This window comes from Schistocerca cancellata, chromosome 11, assembly GCF_023864275.1.
Source record: "Schistocerca cancellata isolate TAMUIC-IGC-003103 chromosome 11, iqSchCanc2.1, whole genome shotgun sequence".
NCBI lineage: Eukaryota > Metazoa > Arthropoda > Insecta > Orthoptera > Acrididae > Schistocerca > Schistocerca cancellata.
Genome location: NC_064636.1, coordinates 59629083 through 59648196, shown reverse-complemented (window position 1 = coordinate 59648196; position 19114 = coordinate 59629083). Strand labels below are relative to the sequence as shown.

The following is a 19114-nucleotide window of genomic DNA, read 5'->3' as shown; positions in this document are numbered from 1 at the left end:
AACATCAACAAAAGCAAAACGAGGATAATGGAATGTAGTCGAATTAAGTCGGGTTATGTTCAGGGTATTAGATTAGGAAATGAGACACTTAAAGGAGTCTTGCTATTTGGGGAGCAACATAACTGATGATGGTCGAAGCAGAGAGGATATAAAATGTAGACTGGCAATGGCAAGGAAAGCGTTTCTGAAGAAGAGAAATTTGTTAACATCGAGTATAGATTTAAGTGTTAGGAAGTCATTTCTGAAAGTATTTGTATGGAGTGTAGCCATGTATGGAAGCGAAACATGGACGGTAAATAGTTTGGACAAGAAGAGAATAGAAGCTTTCGAAATGTGGTGCTACAGAAGAATGCTGAAGATTAGATGGGTAGATCACGTAACTAATAAGGAAGTATTGAATAGGATTGGGGAGAAGAGAAGTTTGTGGCACAACTTGACCAGAAGAAGGGATCGGTTGGTAGGACATGTTCTGAGGCATCAAGGGATCACCAATTTAGTATTGGAGGGCAGCATGGAGGGTAAAAATCGTAGGGGGAGACCAAGAGATGAATACACTAAGCAGATTCAGAAGGATGTAGGTTGCAGTAGGTACTGGGAGATGAAGAAGCTTGCACAGGATAGAGTAGCATGGAGAGCTGCATCAAACCAGTCTCAGGACTGAAGACCACAACAACAACAACAACAACAACACCTAGCAACTACACAGGATGAATGGCACAAACAAGTGTTGGTGCGGAAACTTTTCAAAAAAAAAAATAATGATATCTCGTAAACGAGTCACTCTAGAACCCTGCAACAAACACCATGACTTTTTAATTTACCCCACGTTTGGTCAGTTAATGTCAATAGACATTGTTCCACTTAAAAAGTGTACTTCTGCACGAAAAAATACACTTTCTAAGTATTATTACAATCTGTTGATTGGCTACAACACGAGCCCCTGACTAACAGTCCATTCTGTGAAAACTACACATCTACAGCACTTTCCGTTTCCGCCATACTTGCGGTGCAAGTTTCAGGTGATTTACCATGTATATACTGTCATACGTACTTCTCCTACATTCTCTTGGGCCATGCCCGAAGTTACTTTTACATCTGAAAATTCTGTTCACTCAGAATGGTATGCTGTCATGTGTTTGCTAGGATCTCTTCAATCTAATCACATATCTGGTCTAATATTCTGTAGGCTCGTCTTCTGTTCATTAGGTGGCCATGCAGAAGTGTATCGAATACCTTCCGTGGCACCAACCTGGGCGCTGGTGGCTGCTGCTTTCTGGGTCTTCTAACCGATCGCTGTTTCTGGAACACCTGTCCATTCCTGTAGAGGAGATTTTTGGTCTCCAGACACGTCACAACACATGAGTATCAAATGTGTCCCGAAATTCTACAAGAGACTGTATCGGCAATATAGGTCTATAGCTGTCTCAGTTTGTCAGAGAAGCCACTGCAGCTATTTGCAAAAAGGGAAACGTTAAACTAACGAAGAATACTGTATCACTGTATAAATGTTGCAAGGAGAATCACTACTGACCCACACTTTGACACAAACTTCACACACAGTTAGAGAGACGAACTATGCAGTACTTACCTCCTCATCTTTGGGGGATTCTTCTTCTGTTTTCATACCCACACTCTCAGGGAGAAAAATCTGAAAAGTCAGAAAAGAACACCAGTTAGCTCTTTGTTTACATCCTTATTAATGAGAGCTGCGTTGGCCATTGTTGAGCTTTGCAGTTTCCACCCAAATGGCCCTCAGGCTGCAAGATATGTTACGACCACAAAACACAAACACTGCCCGAACAGCCCTCGAAGCCCAACGGTACCGATTGGCCGCCGTGTCGTTCTCAACCCGTAGGCGATGCAGAGGGGCACGTGGTCAGCACACTGTTCTCTTGCCTGCAGTCAGTTTTACTGACCGGTGCCACTACTTCTTACTCAGCTAGATCCTCAACTGGAATCAGAATGGCCGAGAGCAGCCCCCTTGCCAACTGCCACAGCACCGTGCATTATTCTTGCAACACGTGTTTGAGAAATGAAGACTTACTTTCTTACAGATGAGTTACCGCAGAACATTTCTCCATATGACAAAACTGAATGAAAATATGGAAAATATATTGATTTCACTCTCCCTGAAAATTTGCACTGATTCATGTGGCTAAACTAAGGTGTTTTAGGAGTTCCAAAAGGTGATTTCTCCAATTTAAATTCTCATTAATATGGATGCCTGAGAATTTTGAGGTTTTCACTCTATTTATTACTTCCTCAACATGTGTTACCCTAGATGTGCAGAACTGAATATGTTGTGTCTTTTTAAAATTGAGGGTGAGACCATTCACAGAAAACTCATAAGTAAACATTCATTTGTAATTTATTCATTCATTCACGTGCACATCATGTTACATAAGTCCATACTTTTTGATTTCTGGAAAGTACTTGACACAGTGCCCCAGTACAGGCTGTCATTGAAGGTACAAAGACACAGAATAGGTTGACAGATAAATGAATAGCTCAAAGACTTCTGAAGTAACAGACGCAGTATGATACATTCACAGCGAGTGTTCATCAGACACATGAGTGTTGTCAGGAAAGCTCCAGAGAAGGATAGTAGGACTGTTCTTAATCTCTACATACATAAATGAAATATTTGCTGATGACAAAAGGTGTACCAGACAGTTCATCACTGAATGACAGCAGGAGAATGTAAGATGACTCGGTTAGAATTTTTATAGGGTGTGATGAATGTCAGCTTGTTACAACGGGAAAAAAAGATTTGCTAATGCAGATAAATAGTAATAACACTGCTTAATGCTCAAATACGGCATAAGGAGTGTGGCACAATGTCGATTCAGTATCTAGGCATACTGTTACAACGTGATATGAAATAGAATGAGCATGTAAGGACTACAGCAGGGAAAGCAAATGGATGGCTCTAGTTTATTGCGAGGATTTTAGGAACATGTGGTTCATATGGAAGGAGACAGAGTACAGAACACTAGTACGATCCATTCTTGAGCACTGTTCCAGTGTCTGGGATCAACGACAGGGTGAGTTAAAAGAAAACATTGAAGCCATTCACAGGCGGCCTGCTAGATTTGTTACCGGTAGGTTCGAACAATATGCAAGTATTAAGGAGATGCTTCAGGAACCCAAAGCGGAATCCCTGGAGGGAAGGCGACGTTCTTTTCGAGGAACACTACTGAGAAAATTTAGAGAACCAGCATTTGAAGTTGACTGCAGAACAATCCTACTGCCGCCAATGTAAATTTTGCATAAGGACTATGACTCCGAGCACTACGGGACTTAACATCTGAGGTCATCACTCCCCTAGAACTTAGAAGTACTTAAACCTAACCTAAGGACATCACACTCATCCATGATGCCCGAGGCAGGATTCAAACCAGTGCTAGTAGTAGTAGTAGTAGTAGTAGTAGTAGTAGCACAGGATACCCTCTGCCACACCCTGTATATTGGCTTGTGGAGTACGTTCGTAGTTGTAGATGGAGGAAGAGATCCTTTTAGAGGTGTCAGACAAGTCAAGTTATACAAAGTACAATAAAAAAGTTCTAATTCAAAGGTCACACAGCCCATAATCGGCAAGACAATCACGTTAAATCGCCACGAGCATTGAGGGCAATCACACCATCGATGCACCAGATTGAAGATAGACTTTTGTAAAACACTGTGTCCTGCTGACTAAATAAGTCTGTAACTGCCTGCTGCACATCCTCTTCCGACACGAACCACTGACCTTGTTATGATCGCATGGGGAAAGATCAGAACTATAGGCTGGGTGCCCAAGTGTCTCCAACTTCACTTGGCATAAATGGTTCAAATGGCTCTGAGCACTATTGCACTTAATATCTGAGGTCATCAGTCCCCTAGAACTTGAGAACTACTTAAACCTGACTAACCTAAGGACAGCACACACATCCATGCCCGAGGCAGGATTCCAACCTGCGACCGTAGAAGTCGCGCGGTTCCGGACTGAAGCGCTTAGAACTGCTCGGCTACACTGGCCGGCTCAGTTGGCATAACTTCTGCATTATGTCATTTGTGATATGGGGAAGTGGATTAATATGGAGCAGAAGCATCCCTGGTTGCCATGAGCATTGAGGGCAATCACACCACCAATGCACCAGATTGAAGATACCCTTTGGTAATACACTGTGTCGTGCTGACTAAAAAAGTCTGTAACTGCCTGCTGCACATCCTCTTCTGACATGAACCACTGACCTTGGGATGATCGCATGAGGAAAGATCAGAACTATAGGCTGGGTGCCCGAGTGTCTCCAACTTCACTTGGCAAAAATGGTTAAAAATGGCTCTGAGCACTATGGCACTTAACATTTGAGGTCATCAATCCCCTAGAACTTAGAACTACTTAAACCTGACTAACCTAAGGACAGCACACACATTCATGCCCGAGGCAGGATTCCAACCTGCGACCGTAGCGGTTGTGCGGTTCCGGACTGAAACGCCTAGAACTGCTTGGCCACACTGGCCGGCTCAGTTGACATAACTTCTGCGTTACGACATTTGTGATATGGGGAAGTGGATTAATAAGAAGCACAAGCATCCCTTGTCGCAGACCATACCACTGTTGTGTTTTTCGACGGACGTGCTGCCCCACGCCGATTCTTTGTTGTCTGATGGATGTTTACGGGTATCTGTCCTTTGGCAACTGAGAAAGGAATAACAGTACATTGGTCCTGCTTGGACGCATTTGGTTATAATGTCACTACAGTTCGTGTTTCCGCATCTACTGCAAGCTCGTCACGGAGACATAAATGCCACACGAAAGCATTGCTTTTATGTCAATGCTTATACTCCCACATTGAAGTTGTGCTGCATTGGGTATACGCTATAGCAATGATCAAAAACTTTTTGATCACGCCTCGTACATTAACACCCAGAAGCAATGACTGCTATCTACATCTGTAAACTGCACTGACAACAAATTATGAGTATCACAAACTGATGATTACCAGTATATTAATTACTTATATATTGCTTCATGTCAGGGGAAAAACAGCTGCCTTGAAAAAGGCTACTGCTCTTTCTCCTATGCTGCTCAGCTGCTGTTATTACCTAACACTTCAAACAAAGCACTTCAACTTTACACATATCCCAGTCAGTGTCTGTATACTGGGAAAGTCAAGATCTATCTGACACAAATATTAGAGACACACAGAATTAACATTTCCTAGTCTCAGTTTTCTGTAAATCGTGGGAGTTGCTAACTAGGTACTCTTTTACTTTGTTCGAATCCTGCTTCGGGCATGGATGTGTGTGATGTCCTTAGTTTAGTTAGGTTTAAGTAGTTATAAGTCTAGGAGACTGATGCTGAGTCCCATAGTGCTTAGAGCCATTTGAACCATTTTTGCTTTGTTTCTGAATACGTGGGGATGTTCAGTTTCCCACCTGATGTCCAATGGCAGCCTGCTATAAATTTTTACCCCAGAATATAAGACTCCATTTTGAAGATTACACAGTGACTCATAGTCTGTATGGACATTATTTCTACTTCTAGTGTTGCGGTTGTGAATTGCTGAGTTCATCCTAAATCCATGCTTGCTATTAACCACAAATACCACTAAGGAGTAAATGTACTGGCATGTAAATGTAAGAATCCCTAGGTCCCCGGGCTCTGCAAGATTTCTAGTTGTCAACTTTAAGCAATATTCTTGTTGCACACTTTTGTAGAATGAACACTTATTCCATCTTAGTCCTAATGACCCACAAGATTATGCCACAGACCAGGATTAACTGCAGGTCAACACAAGGAGAGAGATTTCCTAGTATAAAGAAGGCGGAGTAGGCAGAATAGGCAGTTGCTTAAGGCAGCAAATTTTAAGGGCCAGTGGATTTCAAGGGGTGGCTCATAAGCCATTACATTTTTTCACAAGTCTTGAAACAAGAATGGCAAGAAACAATGAAAAACAGCATATTTTGTGTCCCATGTTTATCGTTTAATGGAAAATTACAGTTTGCAAAACCTCATGAGGGATTTAATGACTGGAAAAATGGTCAATCCTGATTAACTCCCATAAAAATTCAGCTGAACATAGGTAATTTTGGTTAACTTTAAAAGCTAGAGGACAAATCACAAGGAGAATAGATAAAAGCAAAATATTGGAGGGAAATGTCAATACAGATTGTTGCTGTAGCCAAAAACCTTTCCATACAAGACAGGTGTCACAACTATGGGTTTGGGTGAACATATCTGGAAATTTTCAAGATAGCACTACATCTAATAGCAAGCTTTGATCCTTTTCTAGCACTCTGTGGAAACAGAGGAAAAGGGAAAACATCATATATTTCCCTTCAGACATCAAGAGTTTGTATCAGATCCAACAAAAAAGGTGGTGGAGTGTATGGTACATGAAGTGAAAGAATCTAAATATTTTTCAACCACATTACACTCCACCCCTGATATTATACATATGGGTAAGCTGTCTTTTGTTATAAGGTATTTATGAACAGATGGATTTCCTGTTGAACGATTTATCTGTTTTGTCCCAAATTCAGAGCGCAGATCAGAAGAATTAGCTGGTTCACTAATAAGCTTATTAAGTAAATATGATCTGGACATTTGGTTATGAAGGGGTCAGTCATTTGACAATCCAAGCAGTATGACTGGTACTTACTCTAGGCTCCAAGATAGAATTAAGCAAATCAACCCTCTTGCTGTGTGTGTACATTCCATGTACTGTTCGCTCCCTTAACTTACAACAGTATACTGAAGAGCCAAAGAAACTGGTACACCTGTCTAATATCGTGTAGGGCTTCCACGAGCATGCAGAAGTGCCGCAACACGACATGGCATGGACTCGACTAATGTCTGACGTAGTGGTGGAGGGAACTGACATCGTGAATCCTGCAGGGCTGTCAATAAATCTGTACGAGTACGAGGGGATTGAGATCTCTTGTGAACAGCACATTGCAAGGCATCCCAAATACGCTCAATAATGTTCATGCCTGGGCAGTTTGGTCGCCAGTAAGGGTAACATATTTTTAAAGTTTTGCATGAAATATGAAAATAGCATTAGCAAGAACTAACTGTAGCCTTTGTTTTGATTATGGGCTGTATAATATATAGCTTCACATTAGTCTTAGTCTGAGAAACTGACTGCACAGGATATGTGTACTTACTCTGTGAACAAACAATTAACTGTTTTGGAAAGCATTGCTAGTAGTGAAGATATCACCGTACCCCCACAGTACAACCAGGTGTAGGACGATGAGGTTATGCGGGGAGATATAAAGCATGTACAACATGCAGGTGACACAAACGTTTTGATGTTTCTGAGTGTAAAAGAATGATAACATCTGAGGCAGACTTATTTCTCCTTTATGTCAGATGATGAAACTGCAAAAGTTTAAACAACAAGGATACTAGCTGGACAGTACAAAGATAAAAACATTCTTTCTAATAAAGTAAAAAGTGTGGGGGTCACATTAACTGGACAACATATTTTTAACGTGACTTTTGTTAACAGTGACTGCAAATGTAAGTGCATATAAACAGCAAAGAAAACACAGTAGTATCCTGTTTTGTAATTGTGATTTGGTTGTGGTTTTCACACGAGATGACTGTCAATTCATTTTACAAATAGAATAAAATGTTCTTTCGGGTTTGATTTGAACCACCGATCTACAGACATAATTATATACATAAAATTTGACGGTCTACCGTTCTAACAAATAAGCTACTGAATAATTGAGATGAAGTTGGGAAAAAAGACAATTTTCACTAAGTGTTTCATTTTGTTGAACGACACTTTCCTTCATTGTAACAGTGGGAGAGCATATCTCAGTGGTAAGTTAACATTAACTTCACAGTACAATGCATTTATAATTAAATTAGTGGACTTGGGCGTCAACAAAGCGGCAATGTGCCAATATACACTCCTGGAAATTGAAATAAGAACACCGTGAATTCATTGTCCCAGGAAGGGGAAACTTTATTGACACATTCCTGGGGTCAGATACATCACATGATCACACTGACAGAACCACAGGCACATAGACACAGGCAACAGAGCATGCACAATGTCGACACTAGTACAGTGTATATCCACCTTTCGCAGCAATGCAGGCTGCTATTCTCCCATGGAGACAATCGTAGAGATGCTGGATGTAGTCCTGTGGAACGGCTTGCCATGCCATTTCCACCTGGCGCCTCAGTTGGACCAGCGTTCGTGCCGGACGTGCAGACCGCGTGAGACGACGCTTCATCCAGTCCCAAACATGCTCAAATCTGAAGTTGAGATGTTTGTAGGTTTGTCAGGGCTTACAGCAAGGTTTTCAGAAGAGTCAGATCGTCACCTGTGATGAAACATGGGTTCACCACTACACTCCAGAATCCAAACAAGCCAGTAAGGAGTGGCAGAGGAAAGGGGAGGCAACACCAGTCAAAGCTAAGACTTGACTGTCAGCTGGCAAGGTTCTTTCAACCATTTTTTCGATCAGCGAGGCATTTTGCTGAATGATTTTTTGCACAAGTGACGCACAATCAATGCTGCTTACTACTGTGAACTGCCGATCAAGGTGAGAGTTCCATATTGCCGCAAAAGACGAGACCAATCGATTTGACAGGACATCCTCCTCCACGACAATGCGTGATCCTATGCTGCAGCTCTAACTGCCTCCAAGCTACAGAAAATGCACTGGACTACACTTGATCACCCTCCTTACAGCCCGGACTTATCGCCCTGTGATTTCCATTTATTCGGACAACTTAAAAAGCTCTAGGAGGGTGACAATTTGAAGACAACGAGAGTGTGGAAGACTTTGTGTGCAACTGGCTGGTGACATGACCCAGTTCTTTCTATGATGAGGGCATCAAAACGCTGCCCACAGGCTGGGACAAATGCATTTCCAAAGCAGGAGGCTACGTAGAAAAATAAATTATAACTGCCTTGAGTTTTCCAATAAATGAATTTAAATAAAAAATAAACTCCTGTTTATATTTGATTCCCCCTCGTATTTGTACAGTATGGTACAATACAACATCTGTAACCCATTTTCCGAAATGTAAATTCCAAAACAAGACATCACTGTGAATTAGCATTAGGACAATAGGAGCAGTGAGCTAGGCAGTGAAGTCACTGACATCACATGATGAATGGAACATTTTAGCAGGCTCCAAAATAATTTTTTATAAAAGAATACTAATTATTTTTTATAAAAGAATACTGAAATTTAAAAGGAAAAAAAAAATCATGTTATGATCATAAAGTGACATAATTAATCATTTAAGACAATTTCCAGAAAACAGTCAAATACCCTACTGCAGGAAAGAAAAAAATCATTAGAGTAGTTTTACAACAATTTTTCATTCACAAGTAATTTTCCTGGGCAAGACAACACTATACTATTGAAGTGTGCTAGAAAACTGCAACAACACAAAGTACTTTGTATAGAGTAGTGCACAAAAACCAGTATTTTTTTTCCTAATTTGGAGATTGCCCTACAAATATTTTTGTCAACTGCAGCAACAAATTGCTCAGCCTAGCGTTCTTTCTCACTCTTCAAAAGACTCAACAATTATTGTGGACATCGATGTCACAAGACTGAGTCAACAGTCTTGTCATCCTCTCTACAAATTCTACGCTACACAGCACTAGACCATAAAGATTGGAATTTCGATAAAGCAAGCATGCTGTAAACAGTTTTGCCTTTCTTTAATGGAGTGAATTCAATATGCACACACTTATGATTACGGTTATAACTATTTTTAGTATTATTATTATTATTTATTAGCAGCAACAGCAGCAGCACAGATGCAGTTTCAGTTAGATACAGGTGTGAGTTACTAGGTGGTATACTGGTGTCGAAATGAGGGGCAGACGCGTTTATTTCTGCCTATGGATGTCAAATACAAGGTTCGACAATAAAGTAATGAGACTGATTTTCTTTGCAAGATGTGTCAACCCTGCAGGCTTGCGTAGGCACAATATCTTTGACCTCGGTCTATAAGCTGCTTCTAGTCGAAGCGGCACATCAATGAAACTGCTCAGTCGTGAGATGTGCTGTAATAAGTTAACACGTGTTTGTGTCTCTCGTCACTGTTCCATTATTCTACTGGTAGTGTCTGTGTCTAGTATGAATGTGATTGGCCCCTTTATCAGTTTACTTCTGCCATTAGCAAAAACATTAACAGTTTCTAAAGAGTGACCAACAATATGAGAGCAACACTCAACATTCTCAGAAAATCAAACAACAATTTGTCTTTAAAACAGTCAAATCATTTTATTACTTTTGAAATATTCCCCTTCAATATCAACACATTTTTGCATTCAAAGAAACCAGTCCTCAAAGCAATGATGCCACTTTTCCTGAGGCACTTGACAACCCAGGTTTTTATAATAGTCTGTTACTTCATTGTATGACAAAAATAGTGGCACCATGCATTTTATCTTTAATTTTTTGGGATGAAAAGAAATCACAAGCTGCTAGGTCAGATCTGTATGGTGGAGACCTTTAGGACATCCAGATACTACGCTATTAGTTTTTCAGTTTATGATGATGAATTATGATGGAAGTTTTTGTTTCATGGACGTTTTCAAAAATCTGTGGTAAACAGCTATTTGTGTAACTATCAGCAGTAATGATATATCCATCTTCTGATGTTATAGTGACAATATTGCCCATTTTAGGAAAAAAAAGCTTGCAACTATCTCGTTACAATCACTGAAAATTCATCTGAATGTCGTAGTCTTAGACTGTATTTGAAAGACCTATGTGGAGCCGACTGACTTTTCTTTTCATGATCATAACAATGAATCCAAGAGAATGGAGAAATACGGAAATACCCATAGGCAGGAAAGAAGCCATTATAATACTACTACACAAGAAAGGGGACAAGAAAGTACTGAATAACTACAGGGGTATCTCTCTCCTAAACATAGGGTACAAGGTTTTGTCAAGAATCTTGCTGAACAGAGTTGAAGAGCAACTCGGGCCGACAATAGGAGAGTACCAGTGTGGCTTTAAAAGAGGGAGGAACTGTACAGAACAGATATTTGGAATAAAAAGGATAACAGAACACAGACACAGGAAAGGAAAAAGGATAATAGCAACTTTTTGGACTTCCAAAAGGCCTACGATTCAGCTGACAGAAGTACTCTGGTTGATGTGTTATAAAATAGAGGACTGGATGCTACAACACATGCAATACTAAAGGAAACGTTAAGCGACTCTACTACCAGGATTAGGCATCGCAGTATGCTGTCAGACAGCTTTGAAATAAAAACAGTAGTCTGGCAAGGGGACGAACAGTCACCAATTTTATTTAACCTGGTTTCGGACGAAGTAGTGAGATAGTGGAGACAACTAAATACACTACTGGCCCTTAAAATTCCTACACCAAGAAGAAATGCAGATGATAAACGGGTATTCATTGGACAAATATATTATACTATAACTGACATGTGATTACATTTTCACGCAATTTGGGTGCATAGATCCTGAGAAATCAGCACCCAGAACAACCACCTCTGGCCGTAATAATGGCCTTGATACGCCTGGGCATTGAGTCAAACAGAGCTTGGATGACGTGTACAGGTAAAGCTGCCTATGCAGCTTCAACACGATACCACAGTTCATCGACAGTAGTGACTGGCTTATTGTGACGAGCCAATTGCTCGGCCACCATTGACCAGACATTTTCAATTGGTGAGAGATCTGTACAATGTGCTGGCCAGGGCAGCAGTCGAACATTTTCTGTGTCCAGAAAGGCCCGTACAGGACCTGCAACATGCGGGCGTGCATTATCCTGCTGAAATGTAGGGTTTCGCAGGGATCGAGTGAAGGGTAGAGCTACGGGTTGTAACACATCTGAAATGTAACATCCATTGTTCACAGTGCCGTCAATGTGAACAAAAGGTGACCGAAGCGTGTAACCAATGGCACCCCATACGATCACGTCGGGTGATATGCCAGTATGGCGATGACGAATACATGCTTCCAATGTGCGTTCACCGCAATGTTGCCAAACACGGATGCGGCCATCATGATGCTGTAAACAGAACCTGGATTCACCCGAAAAAATGACGTATTGCCATTCGTGCACCCAGGTTCATCGTCGAGTACACCATCGCAGGCGCTCCTGTCTACGATGCAGCGTCAAGGGTAACCGCAGCCACGGTCTCAGAGCTGATAGTCCGTGCTGCTGCAAAATGTCGTGGAACTGTTTGTGCAGATGGTTGTTGTCTTGCAAACGTCCCCATCTGTTGACTCAGGGATCGAGATATGGCTGCACGATCCATTACAGCCATGCGGATAAGATACCAGTCATCTCGACTGCTAGTGATACGAGGCCGTTGGGATCCAGCACGGCGTTCCATATTACCCTCCTGGACCCACCGATTCCATATTCTGCTAACAGTCATCGGATCTCGACCAACGCGAGCAGCAATATTGCGATATGATAAACCGCAATTGCGATAGGCTACAATCCGACCTTTATCAAAGTCGGAAACGTGATGGTACGCATTTCTCCTCCTTACACGAGGCATCACAACAACGTTTTGTCAGGCAATGCCGGTCAACTGCTGTTTGTGTATGAGAAATTGGTTGGAAACACTCCTCATGTCAGCACGTTGTAAGTGTCTCCACCTGCGCCAACCTTGTGTGAATGCTCTGAAAAGCTAATCATTTGCATATCACAGCATCTTCTTCCTGTCAGTTAAATTTCGTGTCTGTAGCATGTCATCTTCGTGGTGTAGCAATTTTAATGGCCAGTAATGTAGTAACATGAAGATCAAAGGTGTGTAAATATGGTACAATGTCATACAATGCAACAGTGGACTACCTGGCTTTCGCAAATGACATGGCACTCTTAAATGAAACAGAACTAGAAGCAAAGATGGCACTAAAAAAATCTAGCAGAAACAGCAGAAAAGGTCACACTGAAGATTGCATATAAGACGACCAAGACATTGAACACTGAGTCTGACTGGAAGATAGATGGCCAAGTGGTTGAGAAAGTCAACAGTTTTCATTATTTGGGGGAGAAGATAACTAGTGGCATACAGAGCAAAGGTAGCACAGTAGACAGGGCACAGCTTTTTCAGAAGTTCAGTATGCGGTGAAAAGCACATATGGCAAGAAAAATCTGGCACGGAATGCCAAATTGCGACATTACACAGCAACTGTAAGAAGTGCTGCTCTGTATGCATCAGAAATGGTCACACTCGGCAAGAGAGCTTGTATGCAGTTGGAGGAGGAGGAGCGGAAAATTTTGAGAGACATATGGGGCACCAAAAAACATGGGGATACAGGATACACAAAACACGACAGGAACTGTATGAAAATATTGAGCCCATATTGAGCGAGATACGGAACAGGAGGTTACGATTTGTTGGGCATATTACGAGGATGGATGAGGAGATGTTGACTAAGAAGATATGGAATGCAACATGTCATACGGGAAACAACTGGGTGAAGGAAGTCAGAGATGACTGGAAGGCTGTAGGAATAAAAGAAAGAAATCTGCAGGCAGTAGTACAGGACAGGGAGAAGTATAAAGGGTTGGTTGATCATCACAGGTCACCAAAATCAAAGTTGTCTTGACAGAAGAAGAAAGAAACAGATAAAGCAAGAGAATGAAGAGGTATTGGGAAGAAAGAAGATGTGCAAAACAAGCCACACATGATCCCAAAGGGTCCTAACGAAGCAGAAGAAGAAGAAGAAGAAGAAGAAGAAGATGATGATGATGATGAATCCAAGATCCATCACCAGTAATGGTATTCCAACCAAGAAGTTCCACCTCTGAATTTTTCTACAGCAATCAATGCACTATTGTTCCATGATCAGGAGTCAGTCCATGTGGAAAACATCTACAACAACTTTGATGTCAAATGTTTTAGATTAGACTTATACCAATGCCCAATGTCGCTCAAATGCATATGTAAGACATCTGTCAATCTTTTTCGAGCGCTGCTCAAACAGTGGCAATATTTTCATTAGTAACAGCAGTTCTAGGATAGCCATAATGAAATTCACCTCAGAGAAAATACAGACCTCTCTTGAATTCCTAGCGCCAATTACGAGGATAATCCCAAAAGTAAGGTCTCCTATTTTTTTATAAGTACATAGACCTGTTTATTTCTACAATGGTTTACATCAGTTTACAGCTTGAACATTTAGCTATTTTTCGACATAATCACCATTTCTGTCGATGCTTTTTTGTAGACACTGTGGCAGTTTTTGTATGCCCATGTCGTACCAGCTCGCCGCCATGGTGTTCAGGTAAGTTATGAACCTCTTCTTTCACCTCGTTGTTGGAGCTGAATCGCTTTCCAGCCAAATCTTCTTTTAACCTAGGGAACAGGTGATAGTCACTGGGCGCCAAGTCAGGACTATGGGGTGGATGGGTGATTTTGTTCCACTGAAACTGTTGCAGGAGAGCAACCATTTGCCGAGCGATTTGTGGGCGAGCGTTGTCATGGAGAATGTGTACGCCCTTGCGCAACATTCCTCTTCTCCGGTTCTGAATTACCCGTTTGAGTTTTTTCAGTCTCACAGTACCTGTCAGCATTAATTGTGGTCCCAGCGATTCAGCTCCGACGACGAGGTGAAGAAAGAGGTTCATAACTTTCTAAACAGTATGGCAGTGAGCTGGTATGACACGGACCTACAAAAACTGCCACAGCATCTACAAAAATGTATCGATGGAAATGGTGACTATGTCAAAAAATAGCTAAATGTTCAAGCTGTAAACTGATGTAAACCATTGGAGAAATAAACAGGTCTGTGTACTTATAAAAAAAATATGAGATCTTACTTTTGAGATTACCCTTGTATAATTTGTTGCTTCTTCAACGAGTGCATTTCTAAGCTGATCTTAACAGAGTTTAAGCATTAATGATGATTTTAATTGTGCAATAGCATAGCCCGGAAATGTCCTCTAATCAAATAGATATTTTGGTGTAAATTAAATCTTTCGATGATGGTAATTAACAAAGAAATGGAGTAAATCCAAGAAACTACCCCGTAATCAACTTACAAAAAATTAGAGAGCAGCTGTTGAACACAATGAAATTTCATTTGTTTTCAAAACCTCGGAATTCTAAAATTTTTCAAAGTCTCCCTCATACCACTGCTGGGTCATGTAAAACATTTTTAGGAGCTAGTAATTTTTGCTTCAGTTAACTTTACAGACTTTTATAATGCTTTTTATGATTGCTGCAAACAGGGCACATTGTTTCACATGAGGTCCATAAAAGTGAGGAGCACGCATTCTCACCATCTCCTGCTTGACCCTGACGGAGTCATCAGCAGCACTGCCACTGCTGCTGGGCACAGGAGAAGTCTGTAACAGCAAAACAAACATAGTTACTCCACAGCCTTCAGTGGACACCACAAATGCTGCAAAACTGTTTTTAATGGACACTTTATCTCATCTTGGTCTAGAGATGGAAAATTTTCTGTAGTATCAACACAATGACTTGTCAATAAATGAGCTGTGTAACAGTTTTTGTGATGATGTACTGGAAGTAAAATATTGATATCTTTGATGCACCGTATTTGGCTGATTTCATCTCAAATCTTACAGGTCAAGAGTGAATGTGTCCCATTTTCTGAAAAAAATGTGTTAAAGTTCCACAAGGCACTTCTCAAACACTAAAATATTTTGATTTTCTGTTAAAATGTTTTACACCTCTCTAAACGAGAATATTTGTGAAAATGTCATAATGCAAGGGAAAGTAAAAATAATTGTAATAAAAAACTACAAGCATTAGAGATCTGAAATTAATTTGAATATAAACCTTGTTTGCAATACTATCAGACATGATTAAGATGAACTTCTTTTCATCTTCAATTTGAAAAAATAAACTACAAAAATATGTAACATTTTTTTTGCAAACTTAAAAATTATGTATTGAAAATATGAATAGTCACAGGATGTTAACTGTCTTGAGAAACGATAAAGTGGAAATGCTACTAACTGTCACCTATGACATTAATACCTGAAATGCTTAAAATGTCAAAATATTTTTATATACAGATGAGAGAATTGAAATTTTTTGATTCTTTATGAATTAGGGGCCTATTTTCTCTCTTAAAAAAAAAGAAAAAAAACCACCTGAATATATGTTAGTTGGTCATTGTAGTTATGGAAGATGCAATCAGAGTGGGCAATATTTTGCAGTGGAAAATTTGAGCAATTTTTGTTACACCTAGCTACTCTCAAGGTCGAAAGATTCTTGCCACTTAACAATTTAAGCTGATTGCTGATTTTGAGTAAATGCACTGCAAAACTTTTATATCTTAGTCAGAATAATTACTTTACATCATTATAAGTGAGTGGGAAAACAATTGTTTATTCTGTTCAAGCATTGCATAAAAAAATTACATATATTAATAAAATAGCTTTACACACACGTTTTTCTGTTTCTGATATTATTCACAAATCTTTAATTGTTTTCTATCATGATTTTACTTCTTTACGACATTCCATGAATTAAAACTACCTGCACTGTAACAATCAACAGTGCACTCTTGAAAAAGAGTTCATTTTTTAATTTATTTATTTTTTGTTTTAATGATGATCCAACAACAGCCGTATTTGGGAAATGGGAACTGCAAAGTGATCTGTTGATGATGGGCATTTGAAAAAATTTGCTATACCATGTGTGTCATAATGGAGATGGTTACATCTAATAGCTCATGAGCGACACTAATTATTTGTCCCACCCACCACTGGCAAACACACGAGAAATGAATAGATAAGTGGCAGCAGAACACACACATAAAAGACTTGTGACTGGCAAACTTTCGGAGCCAGTGGCTCCTTCTTCAGGCAGAAGGGTCAAAGGGGAAGCAAGAAGGGTGAAGGAAAAGGACTGGAGAGGTCTAGGAAAAGGGGTAGACTTTGGGAAAGTCACCCAGAATCGCAGGTCAGGGGAGACTTACCGTACGCAATGAGAAGGAAAGATTGCTTGTTGGAGATTGCATCGGACGAGATTTGAAAACCTGAGAGCTTAAAGGTGGAAGAGGGGGTAATATGCAAGACAGATATTACTACTAAAACATCATGCACAAGTTAATAAGAGTGAGCAAGCTGAGTGCATTGCACCTTCCATAAGTACAATGACCAACTAACATACAATTCAATTTTTAGAGTATTCAGGATTTTTTTTTTTTTTACAGAAAATAGGCCCCTAATTCATAAAGAATCCAAAAATTTCAGATTCTCTCATCCGTATATAAAAATATTTTGATAGTTTAATCATTTCAGGTATTAATGTCAGAGGTGACAGTTAGTAGTATTTCCACTTTATCGTTTCTCAAGAAAAATAGATGGGAAAGACAATGGAAGATATAGAAAACTAAAATGGAGCGAAGCAAAGAGTAGTTACAGTGAAAAATAGCCGGGACGGAAGAAATTACTGTAAATTACGGCCAGGTGGGTGGTGGAACCAAGTACATGTTGGAGTGCTAATTCCCACCTGCAGAGTTCTGAGAAACTGGTGTCTGGGGGAAAAATTCAGATGGCACATGTGGTGGAACAGGTGCCGAGGTCACGAATGTCATGTTGTAGAAGATGCTCTGCAACAGGATATTTCGAGCTGCCAATATATAACCTCCGCCTATGCCCATTCATCCTCATTGATAATTTGGTGGTAGTCATGCCGATTTAGAAGGCTGAACAGTGTTTACGTAACAGCTGGTATATGACATATGTCGTTTCACAGGTGGCTCTCCTTTCGATAGTATATGTTTTGCCAGTTACAAGACTATTATAGGTGGGGGTGGGAGGATGCGTAGGGTAAGTCTTGCAGTGGGGATGGTCGCAGGGGTAGGAGTCATAGGGTAGGGAGATGGGTGCTCAGGGAGCATAGGGTCTGACAAGAATGTTGCGGAGATTGGGAAGGTGATCATAAGCTATTATAGACGTGGTGGGCAACACTATGTATCCAATTAAATAATTTCTTCAATAATTGATTGTTTCCATTGTTACAGAAGAAATGAAGTTGCTCAAAGTAAAGTCTTCTAATATACCCTGAGGTCGCTACATTTCACACACAGTAACAGACTGCATTTTGTGGAGAACTGTTCTTGCAAATGTATATGCCACTTCAGGATACAACCTGGCAGTCACTTGACTGAATTCCTACCACTAGCTTCATAGCAGACCACTCTTGTCTCTTGTTAAATGGAATTCCCCTCATGTAATTTCATTTAGAGGTACGAGTTTAGTGTTTCGTAGTAATTTTGACATGGTCTGTACAAATGCAATAGCATCCCTTATAGCATCAACAGCTTTCCTACCCCTTCATGTGCATTTTCCCGTGACCTGTTGATGAAAATATCCATTTTTTATCTTTATTCCTGTACAGTGTTTTTCAATCTCATAAAGCTGAAAGTGGTTTGTAAAATGAGATGCTGTGCATCAGTTATATACACATTTGGGAGATGCATGACCTCTAGATGCTATGTCATGGACTAGATGCTATGTCATGGACAGCATAGCATGCATGTACACTGTAACGAATGAGATCATCACTGACAACAGCAAAACAGTGTGATGTTCCAAGACAGTGAGCAACATACGTGAATATTGACATTTGTGATGTGTGCCGGTGGTACCTTCAAACCGCAAAGCAACAGGCCAGCTCTCGGCAAAGTCAAAATGAAGAATTAGTGTATCAGTATTCTGGGATATGGGTGATTCTACTTCTGCTGTGGTCTGTCTCTGAATCCTGAGGATATGGTGAGCTGTTCTTTTCATGCTCCAATGCCTAACCCCCATAACAAACTTCCCTAAGTACACTGTCTTCTGCACCAACTCTCCTCCATCCCACAATGCATATGTCAAGTTATTGTCAGTATCCTAAAGGTGAACTATACATGTGTATTTTACTCTGTAGACTATTGGCTAGAAAATTAATCACAGGTTTTGTTTTTGCGTAAGTTTTGTGAATATCCTTGTGTAGGTCAGCTTTCTAGTGTAAACTGTCCCGTCGCCGGAAAGTCCACAACACCACTAAATTTTAATTGTGTGCTAGTAGACAGCATACAGATTAGATATTTATCTCATCCAGTAACTTTTCGGTAAACAAGATTTCTAATAACAAGTTTCTGTAAATACATCAACTTCAGT

The 19114-nt window shown here is 40.4% G+C and overlaps 1 protein-coding gene across 1 annotated transcript in view; it reads right to left on the bottom strand.

Moving 5' to 3' along the window:
- LOC126108614 (endothelial zinc finger protein induced by tumor necrosis factor alpha-like) overlaps window positions 1-19114 on the bottom strand; it is a 242220-nt gene that overhangs the window by 153939 nt on the left and 69167 nt on the right. Inside the window, exons 2-3 of the mRNA XM_049913917.1 lie at window positions 15254-15319; window positions 1589-1648 (exon numbers count right to left, since the gene is read on the bottom strand). Of these exons, the coding sequence (XP_049769874.1) occupies window positions 1589-1648; window positions 15254-15319 (126 nt within the window). The remainder of the gene's footprint in view (window positions 1-1588; window positions 1649-15253; window positions 15320-19114) is intronic.